This window comes from Clavelina lepadiformis, chromosome 9 (assembly GCF_947623445.1).
Source record: "Clavelina lepadiformis chromosome 9, kaClaLepa1.1, whole genome shotgun sequence".
NCBI classification, from domain to species: domain Eukaryota; kingdom Metazoa; phylum Chordata; class Ascidiacea; order Aplousobranchia; family Clavelinidae; genus Clavelina; species Clavelina lepadiformis.
The window spans coordinates 10,801,105-10,825,431 of NC_135248.1; the positions used below are offsets into that span (position 1 = coordinate 10,801,105).

General features: G+C 34.7%; 4 protein-coding genes across 7 annotated transcripts; 2 read left to right on the plus strand and 2 right to left on the minus strand.

Annotated features, from left to right (window-relative positions):
• Nucleotides 1–1,047: 1,047 nt before the first annotated feature.
• On the minus strand, nucleotides 1,048–7,139 carry LOC143471092 (lipopolysaccharide-binding protein-like). Of its 2 annotated transcripts, none has more exons than XM_076969441.1 (14): nucleotides 6,953–7,139; nucleotides 6,666–6,780; nucleotides 6,432–6,578; nucleotides 6,097–6,208; nucleotides 5,870–5,998; nucleotides 5,725–5,788; nucleotides 4,989–5,115; nucleotides 4,767–4,911; nucleotides 4,481–4,566; nucleotides 2,626–2,734; nucleotides 1,822–1,857; nucleotides 1,586–1,748; nucleotides 1,311–1,390; nucleotides 1,048–1,177 (listed from the first exon to the last, which is right to left on the minus strand). In XM_076969441.1, exons 1-14 carry the CDS (start codon nucleotides 7,074–7,076, stop codon nucleotides 1,136–1,138), a joined length of 1,479 nt encoding a protein of 492 aa, XP_076825556.1. In that variant the 5' UTR covers nucleotides 7,077–7,139; the 3' UTR covers nucleotides 1,048–1,135. The 2 variants fall into 2 exon arrangements, with proteins under 2 accessions (XP_076825556.1, XP_076825557.1); XM_076969442.1 differs by having other exon boundaries at nucleotides 6,868–6,983.
• Nucleotides 7,140–10,678: 3,539 nt separating this feature from the next.
• On the minus strand, nucleotides 10,679–14,692 carry LOC143471210 (bactericidal permeability-increasing protein-like). The gene is made up of 13 exons (XM_076969607.1): nucleotides 14,520–14,692; nucleotides 14,291–14,378; nucleotides 13,855–13,983; nucleotides 13,680–13,776; nucleotides 13,428–13,565; nucleotides 13,181–13,244; nucleotides 12,984–13,104; nucleotides 12,735–12,879; nucleotides 12,560–12,639; nucleotides 12,193–12,325; nucleotides 11,857–12,019; nucleotides 11,641–11,717; nucleotides 10,679–11,449 (listed from the first exon to the last, which is right to left on the minus strand). The coding sequence occupies exons 1-13, from the start codon at nucleotides 14,635–14,637 to the stop codon at nucleotides 11,411–11,413; spliced, it is 1,392 nt and encodes a 463-aa protein (XP_076825722.1). The 5' UTR covers nucleotides 14,638–14,692; the 3' UTR covers nucleotides 10,679–11,410.
• Nucleotides 14,693–16,134: 1,442 nt separating this feature from the next.
• On the plus strand, nucleotides 16,135–20,230 carry LOC143470890 (lipopolysaccharide-binding protein-like). Of its 3 annotated transcripts, none has more exons than XM_076969176.1 (13): nucleotides 16,135–16,409; nucleotides 16,526–17,425; nucleotides 17,560–17,650; nucleotides 17,779–17,968; nucleotides 18,067–18,198; nucleotides 18,305–18,356; nucleotides 18,442–18,568; nucleotides 18,679–18,823; nucleotides 18,934–19,007; nucleotides 19,142–19,283; nucleotides 19,446–19,608; nucleotides 19,682–19,755; nucleotides 19,935–20,230. In XM_076969176.1, exons 2-13 carry the CDS (start codon nucleotides 17,134–17,136, stop codon nucleotides 19,986–19,988), a joined length of 1,536 nt encoding a protein of 511 aa, XP_076825291.1. In that variant the 5' UTR covers nucleotides 16,135–16,409; nucleotides 16,526–17,133; the 3' UTR covers nucleotides 19,989–20,230. The 3 variants fall into 3 exon arrangements, with proteins under 3 accessions (XP_076825291.1, XP_076825292.1, XP_076825293.1); XM_076969177.1 differs by having other exon boundaries at nucleotides 16,135–16,358; XM_076969178.1 differs by lacking the exon at nucleotides 16,135–16,409 and having other exon boundaries at nucleotides 17,301–17,425.
• A 140-nt stretch (nucleotides 20,231–20,370) lies between these two features.
• LOC143470891 (uncharacterized) lies at nucleotides 20,371–23,419 on the plus strand. The gene is made up of 5 exons (XM_076969179.1): nucleotides 20,371–21,501; nucleotides 22,117–22,297; nucleotides 22,393–22,461; nucleotides 22,615–22,859; nucleotides 23,005–23,419. Exons 1-4 carry the CDS (start codon nucleotides 21,443–21,445, stop codon nucleotides 22,705–22,707), a joined length of 402 nt encoding a protein of 133 aa, XP_076825294.1. The 5' UTR covers nucleotides 20,371–21,442; the 3' UTR covers nucleotides 22,708–22,859; nucleotides 23,005–23,419.
• The last annotated feature ends 908 nt before the right edge of the window (nucleotides 23,420–24,327 follow it).

The following is a 24,327-nucleotide window of genomic DNA, read 5'->3' on the forward strand; positions in this document are numbered from 1 at the left end:
CGAGATGGTTTCTCAATTAGCTGCAAACATTATATGCTAGTTAAAAAGTAACTTTCCATTATCTATAATTATAACTTTGCTCTACTTTTGCTGGAAGGAACTTACGAGTACATGGCATCTTCCGATTGTAGTAGACCCTGTTACTGAAGAAAATATTTCTGTGTTTGTCCAAAAAATACGTTTTCTTGCTGCAAAAATTTTTGAAAGTGCTATTTTGTTGATGGTAGCTGAGTGCTGGGTTTTGTTTTGAAGTATCCAAAAGTATTAAAAAAACTCTAAGTTTTAGAAAAGAAAAGGGGTTCAGAAGGCTGCGACTTGTTAGTAAAGTGTTGTTGAAGTAGTGCAGTTGTAACTTGTAACGTGCATACATATGCATGTTCTATGCTGTGACAAACTGAAAATAAAAACTTGTAGACATGAGCTTAATTGTCAATTTTGAAAAGTGAATAACAAATCCGCATTTGTTAGGAACTGCATCCCTTGTGGTTGGGAAGGAAGAACCTATAGGGTAGAAAGATAAAAGCGTGGTAATTTTTGTCTTAACCTATGGAATGGAAATAGCCATGATTGCGTGGATTTCTGGGACCACCCTTTGCAGTATATTTCTTCACGTTTGTGATCGGGTTTTCATTAACGGTGTGCGTCTTGCTTGTTGCTGTGAGAATCTATATGCACCAGGAAGTACTGGTGTAGCTTTTTTTTCGTAATAAAAATATGATTCTGTCATAAGAAGACTAATTTAACTTTGCTGTAATAGAGGTTTGAAGCCAGTCTACTTGATCCTGACGACCGTAGGAAAACTCCTTTAAATACTTTTCTATTTTTACTGTATTATGATGGTATGTTGTAACAAAAGCATAATTAAAAAAAATTTATGTACCGCTGACATTCAACTGACAAAAAATTTTGGGCATCCCCAGTACAGTAATTTAACCAAGCACGTGGCTTGCTTTCTCACCAGTCTTACTACTGCCAAGAGACAAAACAAAAGTGTAAATGATAGCCTCTTTTCCATCGCCTATTCTACATAGGAATTACATTCTACAATTAGAGGCTTTTATGTTAGATTTATTAAATTGAGCAATCCGTTAATGAAAATGAACATTTTTTAATTTCAATATTTTGCATGATCCTTTCAGTCAGCCAGTTTCAAGTCCGTGCCCATCTCAAAAGCTCCCTGGAAAAATTAAGGTTTATAAGTGAAACTTGTGTCTGTTACATATGTGGTTTCTAACAAAAAAGATTTGACGCTTTTAACTTGTGGGTGTTTAATCTGTGTTACAAATATATAAACTGTATATGTATAGTACCTCTTTGATTTCCAATGAAGGCCCATCAAAAGCCATTATTCCTATGGCACGAGGCAGCTCATATCCTTTCCCTAGAAAGCCTTTTGCAGAAGATAAAACCGGGTATAAATAAATAAAGAGATATAAATAAAACCAGAATGTAAGTTTTAGCTATATAGAATTCAAGTCAGAATCATACATGGTCACGCTAAATATGATAAGTCAAACGAGGATTATCTAAAACACCGATATTTTAAACTGGTTTATGTCGCAGTAAGTAAATGATTAATTATTACCGTTAAGAGCCGGCCCAATTGTATTTGCAAGTAACGTATCAAGGATAGATTTTAATAAATCAGCGGACAATCCTTCAGCTGTCAAGCTCGCTATCTTTGGAAGCTCGAATTGCGGGAACAAAGTTGTCCCGTTTAATTCGACTGTGACATTGGCCAATAATTGCTGCAAACAATCAACGTTTTAAAACTGAAAACAAGTATTTGCAACAGTTGTTTAGTAGAAAAGAAAGTCTTACTGCAGTGGCTGTAGCTATTTCGTCGATGGTACCGTTGTCCAAAACGGTGTACCGACACTTAATCACGCGACACTTAATCACGCGACATTTAATCACCGACACATAATCACTAGGACATTTAATCACGCGACACATAATCACTAGGACATTTAATCACGCGACACATAATCACTAGGACATTTAATCACGCGATTTGGATACTTAATCACGCGACATTTAATCACGCGACACATAATCACTTGGATGCGACTGCCAAAGGCTTCCTTGGTCTTTCTTTTAGAACTCCCCGACAATTGTTTTGACTCCGTTGCGCCGGCTTTCTCTATAATGTTTCTTTAAATCAACACCAGCTTCATTAAGTCTAATTGTTATATTGTCCGAAAGTATAACCTATGTAATATCTAACATTATTCTACTGTATTGTCACCGAAGCTCTTGACCAAAGTACCATCAAAACGTTACACCGTAAAATACAATGCTACTTGAAACTGTGTCAGAGCGTCGGTTTTGGAACTCTGGAAGAATGCCCTTATCTGTCAAGCGAGATTTTAGTCTATCTTCGTGCAGTTGCTTACATTTCCCATGCATAACATTGCTGTAAATTGTAAATGTAAAAAAATATTGTAAATGTGTGATTAAATGTCGCGTGATTAAATGTCCTAGTGATTATGTGTCGCGTGATTAAATGTCCTAGTGATTATGTGTCGCGTGATTAAATGTCGCGTGATTAAATGTCCTAGTGATTATGTGTCGGTGATTAAGCGTCGCGTGATTAATTGTCGCGTGATTAAGTGTCACCAAACCGTCCAAAACCACTTGAAGATCCATGGCATAGCGCCCCATGAAGCGAATTTTTCCTGGAACAAACTGGGTTGTCGCTGGGCTTGCGGGATATGTTTTAATTCGTATGGGTCTATAAAAGTTCGCAAATGTTCGAATGCTATAAGTTATAACGCAGCATCACATCACAGCATATAAGGGTCAGCATCACATTTTCTCTTCGTCACGCACTTACTGGCAAAGCTTAAATACAAAACGATTTTAATCTTGGGATATTTTTGAGTCTATTTTGGTAGGATTAGAATAAAATGAAAACTGGCTTATTTATCCAAATGGACAGAGCACTTACAGTCTTACACCATTAAAAATGTGTACTATTATTTACTATTAAGATGTATGAAAGTTTTTACATACCAAGTTGTAAGTACATTTTACCTTGGTTTTACTGTAAATAATTACCAACACATATTACGAAGCTAAGTAAATTTTTAGAACCAACCAATAAAATGAGATTATAAGCCCGTGACGAGTTTGTGAAGTACATCAAATGTTGAAAGGACGGGTTGGTCACCTATAGTAAAGCTGTCGACGATTGTGTCACCAAATTTCACGTTTGGTAATTCTTTGTATATTAACCATGCTAACAGGCGTGTTAATGTAGCACTGCACTTTGGTATGTACTTAGTTGTATAGTTAGATGTATGTTCCATGACGTATTTTTAGATTTATATTAAGATGTATTCCATCCGTATTGTTGTGGCCATAATGTGTGACTGCGTGTTTATGTAGTATTAGTAATTCATCGATATGTCACTTGTGACTACTTTTATTGTTAGTAAGTTTTCTAACACATACACGGTTTTACACAAGTTTTTCTAGTTTTCTACACGATACACGGTTTACTCTTTTACCCACAACTCCCCCCCCCGAGGTATGTTACGCTGCCCGCAATTTCCAATCTCACACCCTAATGATAATTGATTACGCTGTCGTTTGTTGGAGAAGAGTTGATTCAGTCTACATTTTGGATTTAATACAAGAAAGACGTTTGTTTTTATTAAAGGAATGATCATAAAAGATAGGAAAGCAGAAACCGGCAAATCGGCTTGCCTTAAAAGCGGGAGGTTTCCTGGCCAAGGAAAATCTTGGTTACAATTGAACTTAGAAAATGTTGTGATATTTTGTATCAGTTGAAGTGTATAACCAATATATGTATAATAAAACAATAGAAGAATAAAAGTTTTGCCAGATATTAGATTACCTGCTAGCCACAAAACTTTATAAAATTTGAACAGTTTGCTAAGTATAAGCGTCTGAAATAAAAGTTTTGTCAAGAAAGTTTGCCTTATATGGATGACAACTGTTGTCGGCTATGTGCGGATTTGACCCGCTTTTCCAGTTTAGAACTATAGATATATTATTTACCTAGGTCCATGTTCCAAAAGGCTGTGCGTTTGCGTACAGATATCACAATCCGCAATGTTTATTAATGAAAATGTAGGATAGGATATGGTTGTGCGCATGGGTTCGTAATGAGTGGCGCAGCATCTAAATCTAAGACGCTGAAAATGGACAATGACTGTAACAAGTGTTTTGGTTTTTGTTATAACATCGATAGTTTGGACATTAGTACTGTACAGAATAAAACTGAAGAGTTTAGGAAGAAAATTAGTTAAGGTGTTTATTAGGCTATGGAAGTTGGATTATTCCGGGTTAGGGATTAATCGGGATCCATGTTGAAAAGAGCTGTTATTATGACAGAAATGGAAACACTGGTAACCGCCATTGTCCATTGTAGTCATTTTCTAACGCACCGCGTAGAACTGTTAGTCTTCATGGACTTGAGAAAGTGGTTCATCGTTTTTAACAGTATACAAACCTTCCCATAAAATGTGGTTGCTTTAAAGCTGGAATGAACGTAGTTAAAAAAATGACGGTCAAGTCGTTTTCGAGAAAATCTGAGATCTGCATTTAAAGCAAATAGAGTTGCCAATAAAAGTCTGCAAATTGATGTATAGAAAATGTTCGGTAAATGAAGTTGTTACTCACCATAACTAGACATTTATGTTTGCAGTCACACCACTATATTTTAGCTAATCAGAGGCTCAACTTAAGTTAAGTGGGCAATTAGGTTAATAGAAAGGTTTTTACCAAAACCGAATCACCTCATCAGCGTTCACTTGGAAGTTGAAGAATTCATTTATCAAGAGCGACTCAAGAAAAGTGTTGACGACATAATCGCTAACAGACACTCGAGCCATCTCATTGGTCAAAGTCAATGGAGGGGTTGTAGTGGGATTGAAATTGTATCTGAAACGGCGGTAAATTTCATAAAGACAGTGATACATCTCAATTATACGATGCACAAGTGTTCTTTCTTTACTCACACGACGTCTGGATTCTTGTTGGGAAAGCATTTCCCACGATTTAAAAATTGCACGTATTTGTTGGTGGCGACAGGTTGACAAACAAGTCCCAGATAAACGCTAGTTTCAAATATAAGCAGCGCGATAACTATAAGGAAACATAGTAATTTGATTACTTTTAGTTAAATTAACTTATCGATACTTTTGCTGGTATTCAAACTCTGTGGTTAGTTCTAGAAACCGTATCATAAAAAAACCTGTTTATTTGTCAAAAAGTTATCAAAGTAAAGTTTCTATGTAATACCAAGAGCGGTTTGATGCTAATTACCGGTCCCCTTGTATTATACAGTTGCAAACTCAAAACATGAATTTGGGTGACTGCCAAGTGGTTTCTTATTTGCAGTTACTTATTTGCGGTAGTAGTTGCAAACTCAAAACATGCTATACGTAATACTTATACTCATCCAATTATTCCTAAATAAAGTTATTTAGCGATATTGAACAACTATAACTAAATAACTAACCAGGGAACCGTTAACCAGTTTCACGCCGGTAATACCAAGTCTGAGAATACCGGAATACTTGAATACTGGAATACTGGAATACTAATGCTGGAATAGTTTTTACCGCAGGCATAGCAACGTTTACATTATTGTCACTAGACTGTTAAGTTATTTATACTGCTGTTGTTAGATGCTATATAAATAATTATTTTGTTTTATTTACTAAAAGAAAATTTTAAAAGCAAACTGCATACTTGGTGTACTCTCGATATATTGGGTTGCTTGGCCCGCTACAACAGTTTGAATTCCTGGACATAACTGAAAAAGCAAAATGTTACTAAGGCATCAAGAAATTCAAAACCTTAAAATAGTGTTGACTTGTATCTCCATAAGCCTTACCTCGTTTTCAAGAAAACTTTTTATTGTGTCTGACGCAATGTTGATCAGAAAACTGACAATTCCGCCAAACTTGGAATCAACGTCCAACGTCAACTTACCGAGACTTGCTGAGCAGTCCACAGCTGTCATCTGTTGATTACATAACAACAACATCGCGCGCAGCAAATTTACAAATCAAAGACAATATACAGGAATAAAATGTCATAATAAATCAAACTTTAACTCACAGTTGGTTTTCCATTAGAGCTGTTGAATCCCGGGTCAACCGACTGAGATAAACTAGCACCTGAAACTTTTATCAGGAACGTCCCCCTGTCTTCCAACTGTAGTGGAACTGAGCTGGAAAATTGCAGCAAAATTCACACCTCGTTTAAAATACATTTTAAGTAGGCCTATAGTATTAGAAAAAGAGCTTTGAAATTAAAAATTTTAAAGAATTCAGTTCTTTATATGTATAGCGTATATTATTACAGTTATTTTGAAAAGTACTTTAGCTTGAAGAAGCCATACATTTTGTCTTGCCTCCTCGGGAAAAGTGTTTATATAATTAATATATAATTACACGCCAAATATGGTAATAGGAAAGCTTCCTGATGCTTTCCAGTTTCCACTGACACTGATCTTTGTTCCACTCATCGACATCGTTACAATATTTGGAGGAGTGGGAATGAGCAAGATATTTCCCGGATTCAAATGTGGAATCTTGATACTGACAGGAAAATAATGAGTTGTAACAAATCCTTCTCATTAGGTACTTCAACCTGCTGTTAAGCTGCTGCTGTATAGTCTCTCTTACTTGCTAAATTCATAATTTGCAGAACCTCCGCTTGAGAAATCATACGTTCCATCAAAATCGGGAATCTCAAGTTTGCCCAAGTTGCTTTGGGCGTACTGATTTGCGAGATCTCGTACTAAAAATAAAGTACAAGAAACTGGTAAGTTTTGAATGTAAAACGTTTTACAGCGATCCAATATAGGGAATTATTTCCTTTGTAAACCTTTAGTTATAAGTTTTGAGTTCCAATTTAAATCCATATCACACAGATAATATCTGGATCCAAACTAAGCTAAAAGCACGCTTGCCCAGATCTATCCCTCTTTTGTGGATCCTGAGTTTAACACCAGCCAAAGATGTGCCATCAGCATTGATTTTTCCTTCCGCAGTCAGAGCCACATAACTCCAAACAAGAAGCAAAAGATATGACATTTTGTTAACTATGTGTTAAAATATCGAAATGCAACTCACAGACACTGAAATAAAAACCATTGTTTTTGTACTTTAGATTGCAACCCATGTCAAGACAACTCAAAAAACAGGTTACATTCAAAGTATAGCAAATTTGCTTTTTAGCAACGTTAACGAGACCACGCTCATGTTTGTAGTAAATTGATCATGTCACAAACAACCTCAAAATAGATGGAGTTTGTTGGAAAACATCATTACCTGTTGTGAAACTTCATTGCCTGAGGCATTAAAACGTCAAATTTTGAAATCGCGTTATTTCAGCTTTTGTTTGGTCTGGTTAAACATCTTAAAGTTTTCCATAACAGTTTTCCATTTTTCAGTAATTACGGATTACGATTAAGTTATCTCAAGACACTTCAATGTCTGACTGCTTTTATAACTCCCGGGGGATCTGCCTTACTTCATGTTGAACTGACTCCATTCCGGAGGTAGCGTGTCCGGCAAAGTAGAGGTTATCCGGTATGCAGGCTAAATCTGATGTAGCAATTCTTAAACTGTTAAACATTTCTTTTCTATTGGTCCTTCAGTTACATATATATTAAATCTTTTAACGTGCAAATAGAGTAAAACTAAATCAACAACATGCGCTAAACATGAAAAACATTCATTTTGGAGAGATGTCTCCCACGACGGACTTTGAGCATCTATGCTTAACAATAAATAAGCTATAAATTATTTTAGAAATAAGTTGTAGACATTTTTATAGGCCTGCAGTACAACAAGTAATCGTAACAACAAAAAGCGGAGCCACTAATTACAATGCACTGCGCAGCTCAGGTACATATCAGGTGGTTGCTTAAACCACCACAAAAACAGGTATAAACATTTTATTATAACAACTAACATGTTTCGAACAACATTTGTTCTTTCTTACAGCCAGAATTAATTAAAACAGTTGACTAAGGCATTTAAATGTATACAACGTCACACGATATCTATACAAGTCCCATTGAGCAAGTTAATTTATCCTTTATGCATTAACTTTTCAAGAGGTAGATAATTAAACATATTAAAAATGCAATATCCTTGTACCAATGTATACGATTTATAATTAATCTTTGATTTTAACTCAGCCACTTATGAAAAATTCATGCATAAATTCATCCAGGGCCAAGACAAAAAATTCATGGTAAATTTATGGTTATTATATCTGTTCAATGCACAATTTACCAAGCATAACCCTATCTGAGATAATACGTGGAAATGTTGAGGTTATATGGCAATCATGATCGGATGAGGCTTTGGATAAATTTCTGACTGGATTTAAAACTTCGAGAAGATCTTACTGAATGATTTTTAGAAATGTAACCCTTAAACAAGTGGCTTGATTACTTATAGCAATTATATAATGGCATTGTATAATGTGTGAATTTTCCGAAAAGTTGTAAGTGACTTATTTCATTTTTTGTGAAAATGTTTGTAAAGATCCACAAATGAAAATAAAGGTTATTTGTCATTTTGCTTAAAGAGTTTCATTTTTTTCAAATATAGACTAAATCGGCAAAAAATAGTTGATTTATTTATTCATTTTGCTTCTTAAAAATGCCTTTGTACTACCTGCGTAAACTTTAAACGCTTGCTTATAGTTGCGGTATGTTTTCTTTCTATTGTTGTTCTCATTGTCTTCATAACTCTTCCAAATGAAAAGATCGTAATTGACGCAAAACAGTAGTTACTATAGACAGAGAATTTTCTGTGTAGAAGAAAAAAGGTTAACTTAGCGTTAAATACGTTTATTAATTTATTCAACATTACATTGTCAAGCATAAAATGAACACAGCGTATGATTAGATGGTGTGAAGTACGATAAACTTTCAAATAGATTCAAACAAGCGATCCTTGATAACTTTTTTTAGTGAAAAAGGCTAGTGCATAGGAAAAGTCTATTAATGTAACTGAAAACAATCGCGAGAATGCCTCAGAGGCTTGGACGTTTGCTGCTTGGAAGTTTGTTCTAAAGCAGATTGAATTTGATATGTTAAAATTTTGTCTACATTTCTTCTGCTAAATAAATAAATTAAATATTGAATAAATTTAACAAGCTGCTTTGCTTAAAAGAACATTATAGGCCTGTATTTAGAAATGGGACATCATTTTGTTTGCGGTTGTAGTGTGACGTCACCAAGAGGAACCTACAAATTCTGTTTGAGCTGGTCCTCTGCATAATCAAAATAGTTACAGCAAAATGTAACAATAAAAAGTGAATTGTGTTCATGAAATTTTTATTTTATAGAAACAAAACCCGTATGATCTCACAATTAGTTATTTCAAAATGTGATTTTTAGTTGGTGAAGAAATGTGAGCTAAAAGGAGCTATATGATAATAGAGAAAATGAATCAACAACAATAACTCAAGTATAAAACTGTCCGCTTAGATACACAAATATATATATTCGATAAAGTTGATTCTTCAAACTAGAGCGTCAAAACGCAGTGGATAACGGTTTAACTCCGGTTCAGATTTTACAAAATTTTATTTTACCGGTTTTACTTCCGTTTTACATTCATTCCGCTCCAGGTTTAGGTTCAACAAGCTTGCTAATAAATGATTTGCTCCGTCTGTCTCACAAAACTAGCTTTCATTAGAAACATACTAGTCTATGAAAATATGCGTAAACGAGTAGCTGGACGTGATATGTTGTGTTGTTACAATTTGTTACAATCAGCACAACGCATCTAAATAAAAAATTCTGCCAATTAAAACGAGTAATATAAATGTGAATATAGTGATCAAATTAGCACTAAAGGGGAAAACATAGAAAATCGCTTCAAAATAAGCAACACGATAAAAGCAGGTCTGGAAGCGACTTGCCAACTAACACCCAATGTAGATGGTTATGGTCACCCAATGGTTATGTAGGCCTAGTTCACACCAAAGTAAAGCTAGCCACACTTTTTTGTGTGCTTACTTAGAGTGTTTGTGACTTGGGCCTACTTTCGTGGGGTCTACAAAATCCAGGTAAATCGAAGGAGTAAAATTAAAAACAAAGAAACTAGCTAGCTGACACTAACAGAAAACGTCAGAGTTTAAAAATCTCCAATAAACAATATTTACATGTAATAACAACTTACAATGTTTTGTATTGAGTCTTTATATGGTTGCAACAAATGAAATCTGGGTAAAGTAACTTTTCGCAAAACATTTTCAAATATTATTTGCATAATTTTATTCTGCTGACATTTTGCTTTGTAAATATGCAAAATTTGCTGATAATTAATTTTTGTATACTTCACACATGAAATACGTCAGTTAACAAACTCATGCTTTGGCCGATGTAATCACAGCTTCGTAGGCACCGCCATAAGAAATACAACAGTAATATATTCGATAAAGTTGATTCTTCAAACCAGAGAGTGAAACCGCAGTGGATAACGGTTTAACTCCGGTTCAGATTTTACAAATTTTTATTTTACCGGTTTTACTCCCGTTCAGGTTTGCATCGGATGCACTCATTCATTCTGCTCCGGGTTTAGGTTCAACAAGCTTGCTAATAAATGATTTGCTCCGTCTGTCTCACAAAACTAGCTTTCATTAGAAACATACTAGTCTATGAAAATATGCGTAAACGAGTAGCTGGACGTGATATGTTGTGTTGTTACAATTTGTTTAATGCTGGTTTGTTTACAGCGAAGAGGTTTTTTATTAAAAATGTCTGTATAGACACTACTCAGCAGTAATACAAAGCATCTAAATAAAAAATTCTGCCAATTAAAACGGGTAATATAAATGTGAATAGAGTGATCAAATTAGCAATAAAGGTGAAACATAGACAATCGCTTTAAGATAAGCAACACCATAAAAGCAAGTCTGGAAGCGAATGCTTTTGACATAAGATGACATTTTCGGTGAAGACTAAAAAAATAGGGAAGCAACGCTCTCTTGTATAACACCCAACTTTACAGCTACGATTAAAGAGACTTCTTACTGTTAATCTGGTCAATACAAATTTTCATTATAGGTTTTTGAAATATGTGGTTGGATTGGGCTACAGTTGAACAGCTTGTGTAGACCTATTTTTTATTTTGTAATAGCTGCAAGTAAACTCTTCAGAATTTTCACAAAATAAACGCTAAAGTCAATACGTGAAAACATTAAATGGGTATAAATCACAAGCAATAACAACAATATCAAAAGCCAAACGAAACCAAAAGTACAAACTGTTCTTTCAGCGCATAGCCTATACTCTATGTGCAATGTTAAAATAAGACGAAATAAACATTGCATTCTGCGGAAGAACTATAGAAGAGAAGAACAAAACTTGCATGCGATCAATTTACAATGACTTTTTGCACTTTTACAGCATCCTTAGATCTGTTCCAACTTCCAGAGCATTCTATATGAAATATATAACTAAATTTAGTATTGCAAGAAAAATGGAATAAACTGATTATTACAAAATATTCTTTATAAAGTTAATATTATGCCAAATCCTTACATAAATTTTTTTGACTAATTAAGTAAAACTTTTAAGCTGTAGCTAATTCTTGAAGAGTCAGTATGCCTAGAATTTGCTAATGTAATTACCTGTTTTGTCTGCAAAGACACGTTTTCAAAAGCAAACCCATAGTAGCTTGGAAGTTTGTAGCCACCACCTGCCGCAGCTGTTATGCAAAATATATGATAAGCACATACGGTATAAACGTGTTTGTTTATTTGTAAAAAAACGACAAGTTATGCTTTCAAAAGTAGTTTATGTTACACGCTTAACTACCTTACTAAAAACATGATATGCATGCTTACCGTTAAGTGGAGATAATAATAATTTTGAAATGAAAGTATGCAGAATTTGGTTTAATATCGTCGAAGGAAATCCACTGGAAGAAGTGTCCACTGCGGTCATTGCGGTCACTTCACCGGTTATGAGGTTGTTTTGCACTCGGAGTTTGGTCATAAATGTCAGATTCTGCATGGGAACGTAAATCAATTCAATAATAACCTGCTGTGTAAGATAAGCATTGTCAAATTGAATTTCTGCACAGTATGGCCAGTATGCTTGAAAATAAACTGCAGAGCAATATAAGCGAAAGGGAGGAGAAGTTAATAACCATATATAATCGTTGCATACGTAAAGCTTACTATATCAATTGTCAGTTTATTGCCCAACCCTTGGACGTCTACAAGGAGTTGAAATTTTCCTGTCACTTGTATTCCTGCTGACGAAAATGTTGCTCGGGGAGCCTTTGGGGCTCTGACGGTAATCTTTAGAGACCTGTTTGACATAATGTCGCGCGTTACACGTTGCAAATGCCTATATACCAAACAACTACAAGACTGCATTGAAAATTTCCTTGCGAAGTTTATTCCGGAAATTACAAAAATTCGTTTTATAACAAGAGTGTTCCACAACAATTAACCGTGTAACACCCAGGGTTACTATAACACAAGTTTAATGAGACTGTATAAGATGTAAATCAGTAGGTCTACTTTATTTTAAAATTACTACCTGTCACGATAATCTCGAAAAGATGGTATAAAGACCGACAAAGCTCTCGCTGTTAAAGGAATTGGTAGACTATTGGATAGCTGAATGTGTATAAGTTGAGATTAGTAAATCGATTGAAGCCCTTTGATATTTGACCTTGATCCTATACATTTGCTCACTATGCAGTCGCACTCACCGAAACCTTTGTGAATTCTTTGGTGAACTTGCCGTTTTGCCATAGCGTGTAAAGGAAGGTGTTGACGACGTATGGACTCAAAGACACTTTTGCCATGTGCTTTGAAGGTGTTATCGGAGAAACAACTGGAGGAAGAAAAGGGAACCTGGACAGTAAACAGTTCAGAAATTATTGTCCATAACTAACTTATACATATTAATGAAAAGAACACGTCCATATGTAACAACACCAGTTAGTAACTTTGTATACCCTCGGCTTGGATTCTTGTAGCATATTCCGGCAAGCGATACTGTAATACCATTGTTATTCACTTCAGGATTCTTTATTAGGCCAAGATTGATGTTGGTTCCATAGAAGAAAGGGTAATTTGCTACCGATTTACAAACAATGACAAATATTGTAAATCGTGTTGCGAATTGACATGTTTTAACATGAAACATACTTACTGGTATACGTAGAAAGATATTTAGCATTTTGTTCTCGCAGGGCCTTTTGTATTGCTGGGCATATCTGCAAAACAATCTAAAGTTGCTCAGAATGCCCATCAAAGTAATAAAGTAGGCTACGCGCTATAGTTACTACGATATAAGTTACGAGTAATTTTTAATGCTTAAAAATATTACAATAAATTAACAACAAAACAACGTTGGTTTTGCCATTTTCCTTGACAAATTTATTTGCTATCTGGCTTACCGATTTTTCAATATTGCGGCGAACGCTCCCTTCAAAAAGACCGACTATCAAATTGTAGAGCCAGTTAAAAAACCAGCCATTTCCTCCAAGTTTTATATTGAAGTTAGTAACAGATGCACTGCATGCCCCAGCAGAAAACTGAGATCGTAAAACAAAAATTTGAATGTACGTATAAATTCGCGCATATTTTTTTGATGTACAAGGTAAGACAAAAAATATAACGTTTATAAGTCAGAAAATCTTGACTTATACCGATGGCTTTCCTGCTTGTTGGGACAGAACCAAACTAGGCGATACGCTCACTCGACCAGATACTCTTGCGTTGCCGTCTTCCTTAAGCGTGATAAACCTTTGTAGAAACAAAGTGGGATTATAGCTCGTGTATAAAGTTTCAAAGTAAACTTGCCAATTTATCCACTTAACTCACCATATCTTTTTCCAGACCTTCCAATCGAGACTAAAACCAATGCTAGCACCTGATACTGATGGAGTGAACACATTAGGACTGGAAAGTCGAAACGCTGTACTTCCCAAATCGAAAGATGTCAACCTGATACTAAATTTCAAAAACACCAAATATTAATTTAGCATTTTTACAGCGGCTTTCACACCTTCACCTTTATGAAACCATCAGTATGCAATAACATTTACTTTTCCTGTCAATCTAAAATCTTATAGACAAAAGTGCTTTTTCATCGTTACACATGCGTTGTATCGACGCGAAAGATGAGTTTAAGATGAGCAACCCAAACACACGGTAAATTATGTGGGTCTAACATACCGAAAAACCAATCAAGGGCAAAAAAGCGTAAATAGATAAAACTCGTTTTCTTTTGTACGTCATAGTTTGTAAAGTGACTTACTTTTTAATCTCGTATTTGCTGCCAGATTGATTTGGAATAGAAATTGACGAAACACTCCTGCGGACGTTGTTCAGAGCAATGTCTTTTGCTGCCAATAATATCATAAAGTGTTAAAGTATAGCCTATATGTCACCAGTAAAAACCTTAGATACTTCATTTAAATTATCTTTATACAAACTTTTACAACAAATTTTCCCCTTGAAACTAGCAGATCTTATCAGACACTTACCGTAATTTAATCCACGTGTGCTCACCCGCAAAATCATGCCGGGATTCAGGCTCTTACCCTGGTCGCACAAATTCATGACCAAAAGCAACCCACACATCAAGTAAATATACAAACGCATTGTCAACTTCGGCGAAATATTTAGTAAACGATATTGTTTGAAATGTGCATGGTTTTGTGCGAGTTGGGTTCTATTTTATAGCCGCTTTGTTTTGATGGTTGTGGTTATTTTTGCAGGAGGCCGGTTTCGGTGTTGGTCCGCTTTTGACGTCATGAATTGCGTCATCAGATATTACTCACACCCTCGCAGAGTTTCTGTTTACCGCAATTTGCAAATACTGAGTGGTCTTCACCTTGGGCAAGTTACGAGTCAACAGCAATTGCTTTCACAACTTTTTACATCAACATCCACCTGGTCATGCATTACGTAGCCAGTTCAATGACGTATGCACTCATTAAAAGCAAAAAATGAATAACAACGTTGTTTTTTATAGGAAGTAATAACATTTCGGTGTAGACAAATAAGTTCTCTGTTTTTAAAAACGGAATTGTTTCGAGCAACATCTTCACGCATTTGCGATTTCGCTATAAATTTTGAGCTTTAAATTGTAGTAAATCTAAATTAATGGTGAAAAATGAATCGCAAATGTTTCTTTAAATATATTTTTCTTAAAACTAATTGTCAAATAGAATCTCATCAGCTCAATTTTGCTTTACTAAAAACATTTCACTTACCTTAAGGGTCTGTAGTACCATTTTGAGCATTTTTGAAACGGCAACACGGCGATTGTGACGAAGGTCTTATGCAAGACGTCACTATAGAAAACGTGTAAATGGTTCCGGTCCAGTGCGCATGTCATCTTAATTTGTCATGGTCTGTTGTTGTTTGATGAGTGTAGATTCAGGCTAAAGTTGACATTTTGTGTTGGTTCAAAATTTAGGCTTTTTGGCTGATTTTTCTGAAAAATGTAAGGGAAAAAGTTGTTTAAAAGTTAAAGCATTTGGTGTGAGAATTCCAGATACGACAATTTTCTCAAAATACTGCGTTAAGTCCTTTTATCCTACATCTTGGTGGATGCAAAAACTCAGCTCCGTGACCGGGCTTGTTTAGTACCAAATTGAAAAATGTTACTTAGCATTGTTTAAAATAGGGCTTCAGATAGGCCTACAGCCCCTTAAAGTCAATGGACTGATCAGGCATTCTTGGGTTGAAACGGGTGTATGCCGAAATACGTGTAAATAACTAGTCCTACAACTCGAATATCAATTTCTTTAACAAAAAACTTCGAGTAAGTCAAGTATAGCGTTTAATATCTCGCAATTAACTTTTTCTGCAACATTGGCAACATCAGCTGTCGTTCTGTGCATATAAAAGGTTACGGAGTTTTGTTTGTGCAATTGCATGTGACGCAAAATCTTAGTTACGACTCTGGCCCAAACCCATTTTGAAAAATATTTTTCTTGCCAATTTTAACCAAATGAAATTACCTAAAAGTTGGAAAACTCGAAGAACTAGGTTCCTTTTAGCTTCGAGTTAATTAACATTTAGTGTGAAGAGTAATAATAACGTAATTATTTGCTTCTTTTTTTTGGTTGAAAGATCATTAATTTCATTTTTCAGCTGCAAGTATAGTTGCTGAGCTTAACCTTAATGAACTGTGACAAGTTCCACTGTGAAATTTAACCCAGAAGAAACAGGACCGACACCGAAGCAGAAGCTTGACGCACACTGAGTAACGACATTGTGTGATTTGTGTGATGGTATTACGGACAAATCAACAATCATTATTTTTCCGGCAAAAAATCGTTACGCTGAAAAAGTAAACCGTAGCAAACGTCCAGGTAATGATATAGCAAGATATGTCAATTTTGCCGTAAGCAAAAGGAGATTAGGTAAGCCTTGTCAGAAAACTCGTCAAATGAAAAAGTTTTAATTATGTTGGTTTAGTAACTGAGAATAATCTCCTGAGGCAATTATGCTTCTGGTTTTAAATGTTTTATATTTTCAGGAAGCCAAGTTTTTTCCAATGCAGCATAAAATAATCATCTTAATTCATAAAGTTCAGTTCAGTTCATGTCATTTAACTACTGAGTCACACTTGTTCGGACTAAGATTATCGGGAAAGTACTCTATAGAATTTAAAGAATTTTAAGTAAACTAATTATTGCTTTGCCTTTCATGAAGAAATGCAGTATCGAGATCTTAATTGGTAAATTATCGAAGCAGTCGAAAGTATTAATAATCTGGTTGTTGATTTTAATGTTGCTTAACATGAATTGATTAAAAGAAGTTTTTATTTCTGATTAAATTTTTAAATGCGTTTTAGAGAATTTTGGGAGCCTTTTTCCCTTTTTTGACGTTTGGTGTAAACTGTAAACAATGACGCGCGTTAAACGAAGGCGTGTTACGGTTTCATGGGTTTTTGAGTGTGACTTAATAAAAACTTTGTGGATTCTTTTTAAGTTGTATTAAGTTTACTTTACGCATCGGAGCGTGTAATGACATAATATCTTGTGTGTTGACCAAGTTCGCGATGAAGTCAACGGGAAAAAAACACAACCGCGTCAAGATAATAAACACGATAAAAGTAAGCTTGGAGGTAAACGTATTTCAAAGATGACGACAACTTTCTTTTCAAAAGTCTGTAAACAGTTCGTTGGATTTAGAAACCACGTAAATAGAAAAACTGCGCTCTTTGGTATAAAACCCACCACCACAACAACTCGACCATATTCTAGAACTGGCTCGACATTTGTCCTAACTTTAAGATTTACTTTATCAAGAAGAATGAAGAACCTTCTTTGTCTACTTGGTTATTTGGCATTAATGAAATCTGCTGTTCCCAGCATAGTTGAAGGAACGAATCCTGGAATCATTGCAAGATTAAATCCAGCTGGTATCGATTATGGTAAGTCTTTTCTGTATTGTACAGTATACGACATACGAGAGTATAATTAACTAATTACAGGACAGGTTTTGATGCCATTTGCGGTTAATATATGGTTTCCGTAACTTGTACTTATTTCTGTACTGAATATTTAGTAAAACAATATGCTTCGAGCTTCTTGGGGAATGCTATGCAGTCATTCAGAGTTCCAGATATTGATACTCCCTTCGGATTTGCGTTTACTGAGTACGTATGGCCTCATATCTTCAAATAATATTTTGCTTTAAAAATTATTGAGCTTGATCGCTCGGTCTTTAGCGCCATGTTAAAAAAAAACTTGGTAATTTTGTTATCATTTGGTAATTTCTTTTAAGCCTCAGCATTGAGTCTTTGGATGAAGGTGATCTGTCTTTGAATCTTGAGTCACCAAACACAATTGTGCTTGAAATGGATGACGCCGCAATAACCATAATGTCCAAGGCAAACTTCATAGGCGTCAAGTTGGAAGGAATAGACTTCTACGGAATCTTTCATCTTGAACGTGGATTAGAAGGACAACCTCAGGTTTTTACGTTTATAAATAGCGGTTTATGCGGTTGGTTGCTTTACAGCATTACTTGGTAACTTGTGAAGAGAGTGAACACGTGATGATGTTTCAACAGATAAATTTGCAAAATTGTTCATCTGCGGTGGATAAACTGTCTTTAAAGTCTGGGGAAAAAGAGTTGGCGGAGATTAATAGCGGTATTTTGTCTCTCGTGGACGGTTCAGTTACTGATTTCTTGGAAATGAATGTAAGGACCTTGCCTTAGCGAAATGTTTGTTTTCTTTTGTTTGTTTTTTGATTTTACATGGTTTTACATCATGGTTTTTATCTCACTTAATTTAATTTTTCTTTAGATTTGTTCCTACGTTCAAGAGGCATTTGTTCGCTGGAACACAAATGTTAAAGGTAACTAGCAATCCAAAATTACTAAACTCTAAATTTATGATAATTTTTCGGTATATACGGTGTAGTAAATTTTGATTATGTTTAGCCAACATTCCCTTCATTTTTGAGACTTCACTCTTTTTGGAACTTGTGCGACCTGTAGAGGTGGACGCAGCATCATTTACAGAGTATTTTAGTGGACGTATCACGCCTTCCAATAACTTAACTATCAGGTGAAATATTCATAATGGTTTTTATAATACATTTGAGAGTTGAATATCTTAACCAATAAAACATTTCAATATGCTATTTATCGTTTCAATGCCTGTGCATGATTCTGCAGCTATCCGTTTTCGGCGCAGCCAACTCTCGCGCTTGCTCCCTCTTCAAGAATGTTCCAGATGTCTATCAGCGATTACGTAATAAATACTTTTCTCAACTCATTATCGGAAAACGATTTCTTCACTTGGACTCTCAAAGACAAAGAGGTGCCCTACAAATTTTATGCCGCTTCATGAAATAAGCTGTATGAGAGTTTCTGTAACTACGCAAAGATTCTCCGCACGCAAAGATTAATCTTTCTCCATTGTCGTTTCAGGTATCGATGAAACTTGGCTTCAGTGTAGAATCCGTCGCTTTCCTTTTACCAAATTTGATACCTTACATAGGAAAGTAAGTTTGCTGATTAAAATTAACTTAAACCCTATAAAGCTTAAAACCTGATTTTTCACTCATGCGCTGATAAAGTTTCTCGATTACGTTCTTAAATTCAACCATCACTGACAAAAACATATTTTATTTTAAAGGGAAAAACTGTTTTTAGTCACTTGCAACACTCCACTGGCTGAAATTGTTTCAGCAGAACTGCAAGCATCAGCCAGTTGTAAAGGATTGGTGAAAGCAGTAGAAGATGACTTTTCGGAAGCAACTCTTGTTTCAATGGAATTGGTATGTTCAAAAGGTTTTTAGATCTTTACATAAACTAGTGATTAAAAATATCGAATCCAAAAGGTTTATCTAAAACCTTATCAATTTGTGAACAATTTTTAATTCCCAATTTGGGGACTAGAAAAGACAACACAAAACTTTTTTTAATTCAATTTTTTGCAGGATGTGCAAGCGTCTGGCAAGATAACTCTGGAACAACAAACATTGTCTGCATATGTGACTGATATGTCGGTTCAGCTGAAAAGCAGTTCGGGCATTGAGGAACCAGTGGTCAAAATAATATCACAATTTCTTAAAATTGACTACTTGTTACCATTTGTTAACGGTATTAGATAATGCCTGAATACAGTTGTATGGTGTTGTTAGTCATGTGCTGAGCATATCTATCGTGCTTTCAGATTTTGTTGGAAGCTACGAATTACCCGAAAATGTTGCCAACATTCTAACAAACATATCCTTGCAACTAAAAGAGGTTTGGGATTTAATTGTTTCTGTTACATAGATTTCTATACTTAGCTCTTGAAAATCTATAATGAAAATACTTACAATAATGATGGCCTAACATTATTTATTTGTTTCATAGTTTACCAGTTTAATTAAGTAAGACGAAAGTGTAGATATAAACTTTGAAAAATGCCATTTTACTCCTAGAATTCAGTCGAACTCGTTACTGACTTTGATATCTCGTCACTGAGTTATGTTTGAGCTATCTTCTGATGATGTTTCAAGGAGTCACAGGCTAGCAATTGTATAAACGAAGTTCGTTGTATGAAATTTTGATACTGCTATTAAGTGTTGCAGCAACATGTATAGTTGTTATACTTCATACCTGTATCCGTTCTCAAAGGGACATGATTTTTTATTGTATTTTTCATTTATATCAATTATTTTCTTAAACCCTGAAAAAAAAATTTGTGTGTTTATGTCAATAAAATCAAGGACGTTAATTCATTCTTTCTCTTGAAAACGACTGCGGTTACGCAAGTCCGAAAAAAAGTTTTTTGTCACCTCTGCTCTATTTTATTCAAACTTCAATTTCAAATTTTTTGATTTGGCTGAATTTTTCTATGGTTTCTTACTTTCTTCGATAGACAAGATGAGGAAGGAATGCATGATGAGTATAGCATTTGTGGGCCACTTATTACGTACATACATAAAAAATAAAAACGAATTTTTAATAATTCCTGATATGGTGAATGAAATGAATGATATAAGATATCGGTTTGAGTAGCTCGAGACTAACAAATAGAGATTCGTTTTACCTTAATGCTAAAACCTAATCAAAGCGAACCGACTAGGTCAAGTCATTTCAAGCATTGACTCGAGTCAAGTCACTTGTGTGTTTCTTTAGAAAGACGCTCGATTATTGTAATTATTTCAACAATCTAATGATTTTAATCGAATCTAAAATTTCGAATCCTTTTCCAGCCATTTTATGGAAAATGCCAAGAAGTAGGTTAAACAGAAGTAAGGCTTACGCGTTTTTGTTTCTTTTTTCTATATAGTATAGCAGAAGTTTGCAAAAAAGTGCAAAAATATCAATATTTCTATACATCTAATATAGTTTTAGAAAGCATTTCACCTTTGGGGTGCATATCATTGGAGCGATGGCGGCACGGGAATCTTAACCAACGCTAGGAGCGATTCTTTTTGTTCTTTTTTCTTTTTTGTTTCTTGTTGTTGTGATGTGTGAGACAGCGAAGAAAGCTTTAAATTCTTGAAAGACATTACTTCCTCATCAACACGTACACATCACAATTTAGACATGTATGAGGTATAAATACGATATACAGTACTCAATCATCTATTCAAATCTTTAACTGACCATGCGACAAATTCCGATTGCAAATTTATTTTTAAAGCCAATTGAAAACAACGACTGCTGTGATTTAACTGTTGACGACATTTTTGATGATATTGTCAACTGAGCCCAAAAATAGGCAGCCTGTCACTCATCCGGAGGCAAGGAAACAAATCTCTACTATGCCACGAATTTCATACAAGCTCTGAAAAAATATTGTTTGCCTACAGTTCTACTTTGGTCCGGAATTCTTGTTTGTAGAAAATAGCACTAGCTGTTGATATTTAACACAGATGAACTGCAGAGTGTACTTGCTTGAATATTGTTTTTATAGGTGACTTAGAAAGACACGGCTGTGATGATGCATATGCCGATTACACAGAATTTTGTGAAAACGCTTGCAACAAAGGCATACAGGTAATATACATTTCTGAAAAATTGCTCTTTTAATGAATAATGTTTTGTCAATGAAATAAACATATTTTTTATAAATTATTTTCAAGACAATGACAAACCGTCCCAGGACTCAGAGTCCCATGGAAAAATCTCAGCAAAAATTGAAAAGAACTCGTTTGGAAAGCCGAAAATACAAAAACTTTTCGGAATTGGCAAATCAGTAAGAAAATTTTCAGAGCAGTCTTTTAAAAGGATTTTGGAGAAAGGTTACCAAAAAAAGAAAGATAAAATACAACATTAAGCAAAAGATCTTTACTATTGCTTGGTGGTGAACTATTATGTTTGTAAGTTGGGTGCGTCCGATTTACATCATACTGTACTTACTACTTTATAGGGCTCTGAAAAAGACACAGAAAAAAATCCGATTGATAGGTCGGAAAAAAGGAAGAGAAAGGAAACACTGAATCTAAGATTAGGAATATATATGCAAAGCCCAGTAAAACCACTGAATTTTAAGAAAATTGGAGACAAAAGCTAGTCATTGATCAGTTTAGTAGCTGAAGCTAGCGGCACTTTATAACTTCTTTTTAATTCTTTCTTTTTTATAATACTGTACGACGCTATGTTATATGGCAGACAAGGTAATCGTCATCAGGTCGAAAAACTGAATTCCATCATACATTATGGCATTGAAACGGAAAACCTTTTCCGAAAGAAGAAGAACGCGGATAATGTGATTGTTGCATCTCACCAACGTACGCATTTACAGTTACCTTCATTCAAGCTATTGGAAAACGATAAATGGCTTGATAGTAAAGTAAGTTGGATAAAGAAAATATGACAAAACTAAGTGCAAAAATATGTTAAAGTTCATGCTGAATTTTAACCATAAAATTCAGTTCTTTTACACAGATTTTATACAACATCTTGAAACAGAAAAAAGCTCAGACAAGTAACTTATGTGCCCTCGATGCATTTACGGTACAATGCAAAATTAACGGAAAAGTTAAAGTAGCGCTGAGGCACACAAAAGATATTTGATAAAGATGCGTACAATATATTGGCAATTGCAGATCTGGTATTATATTCAATTGCGTACATATAACTTTAATAGCGATTTATTCTGTGTTTCAGGAAGACATATCGAAATATCAAGCTATAATTGGTCCTTGCAATACGCAGCAAAATCATTGGAATTCAATGGAAGCCTATAGAAGAATTCAATAAAAGTTGTTTAAACGTGAAAAATACTATTATCACCACTACTAGTTATCTTTTTACATTATTTAGTAAACTCACATTCCATGGTTGTCTTTTTTCTTACTGGATGCATTTGGCCAAAACAAAAGCGCAGTATCATTGGCAACAGCAAATTAGAGGTAAGAGGTTTCTACATATCTACAAATAACAGTAGGCCTAGTTATAAAAATAATGCTGCATGCATTGGAAAATTTCATGAAGCGTTGACTTACCCGGTTTCACTTATTTCAATTGTTACAACATTTGTTCTTTTATGTTACATAGAAAGTTTCTGAAGGCAAGATGTCCAAAAACAAACGTTTCCAGAAGTCAATGGAAAGTTTGTAACGTTTCTCATCCGCAACAACTAGACGGTTTTAACTGCAGAATTTTGGTGCTAAAAATAAGTGGTCGTTGGTTATCAATTGGGAAGCTCTACGGTCATGAAAAGCGAAAACGAATTTTTTGAATCATTCTAGATGGCAGAAGCTTTCATTTCAGCTTTAATCCATGCACACAATTGGAGAAATTACATACAAAACCGATTTGTTGGATCTTTAGCAGCAAAGAAAAAGTTATGCGGAAGACATTTTACGAAATTCAAATGAGTGAAAACTTTTGTGCAAAAAATTGTAATATTCAGTATTTAAAAGAATTACTTTTGCGCAGGAAATTTCGATGAAATTTGCTCTTTGTTTGAATGTAGTAATGGAATAAAAAATAGCGAATGGGTACGTGTAAACAGCATGCAGGCTTACATAACTAATATTAAAAATCTTTTAATCTAAACCCTAAAAAACATCGAAAAAAGCATACATATAAACACAAACTAATAATAAGATAACTGAAATTGCAGCTTGGACGCGATAACTGCACTAAATGGTACCACAGTAACTGCCTGGGTATGACAGATAACGAACTCAAAACTGTGTTTATTTCGCAAAATTGGAAATGTAACTTTTGCACATAGAAATAAAAAATAAATGTAAGGCAATGCATTTGTTAAAAATGTCCTTAACTATATCCATGTAAATAACGGCTTGTGCACGGTGAGGACCAAAGTTAAAACGGCAATTGATTTGAATATGAAATGAAAAATAATGACAGCGTATTTAATTGCTTTTTAACCTAAATTGATTGATAAACAAGTTGCTACAAAAAAATTTTAAATATTTTTTGCGGAAAGTAACTTTTCGAGCCCTTATATTTGATGCACAATTTGGCCCTTACCAATGCAAGCGACCTTATGTGAGGAACAAAGTTAAGTAGCTAATTAGTTTGAGTATAAAATGAAAAATAATGCCCACAAATTTTCTAATTTTCTATTTTAAAATGATGAACAAACGTGTGGAAAAAGTTTTTGTTTTGTCAATGCGGTATCGTATTTAATTAGCGATTAATTAAGCAGCATATTGAAGATACCATGCGAAAAATTTGGATGGAATTATAGGATGAACTGGCAAGATAAGCCGTATATTTTTGATTTAAGATGTTTTGTTGCCAACTGATGCACATTTTGCGTTTTTTTTATTTCCAGCTTTGTTTGAAGTAATTGCCACAATTACCACAAGTCACAATTGCCACAATTGCCACAAATGCCACAAATGC

Bases quoted from the DNA above. Each gene is read 5' to 3' on its own strand.
- LOC143471210 (XM_076969607.1), bottom strand. From the start codon at position 14,637: ATGCGTTTGTATATTTACTTGATGTGTGGGTTGCTTTTGGTCATGAAT. The intron at 13,245-13,427 runs GTAAGCCAGATA...ATTGTTTTGCAG, and splicing joins GCCGCAATATTGAAAAATCG to ATATGCCCAGCAATACAAAA. The intron at 12,640-12,734 runs GTGAGTGCGACT...ATACACATTCAG, and splicing joins AAGAATTCACAAAGGTTTCG to CTATCCAATAGTCTACCAAT.
- LOC143471092 (XM_076969441.1), bottom strand. From the start codon at position 7,076: ATGTCATATCTTTTGCTTCTTGTTTGGAGTTATGTGGCTCTGACTGCG. The intron at 6,209-6,431 runs GTAATTATATAT...GCAATTTTCCAG, and splicing joins CCTATTACCATATTTGGCGT to CTCAGTTCCACTACAGTTGG. The intron at 4,912-4,988 runs GTGAGTAAAGAA...CCGCCGTTTCAG, and splicing joins AACAAGAATCCAGACGTCGT to ATACAATTTCAATCCCACTA.
- LOC143470891 (XM_076969179.1), top strand. From the start codon at position 21,443: ATGATGCATATGCCGATTACACAGAATTTTGTGAAAACGCTTGCAACA. The intron at 21,502-22,116 runs GTAATATACATT...GTTATATGGCAG, and splicing joins CTTGCAACAAAGGCATACAG to ACAAGGTAATCGTCATCAGG. The intron at 22,298-22,392 runs GTAAGTTGGATA...TCTTTTACACAG, and splicing joins ATAAATGGCTTGATAGTAAA to ATTTTATACAACATCTTGAA.
- LOC143470890 (XM_076969176.1), top strand. From the start codon at position 17,134: ATGACGACAACTTTCTTTTCAAAAGTCTGTAAACAGTTCGTTGGATTT. The intron at 17,426-17,559 runs GTAAGTCTTTTC...CTGAATATTTAG, and splicing joins TCCAGCTGGTATCGATTATG to TAAAACAATATGCTTCGAGC. The intron at 19,008-19,141 runs GTAAGTTTGCTG...TTTATTTTAAAG, and splicing joins TTGATACCTTACATAGGAAA to GGAAAAACTGTTTTTAGTCA.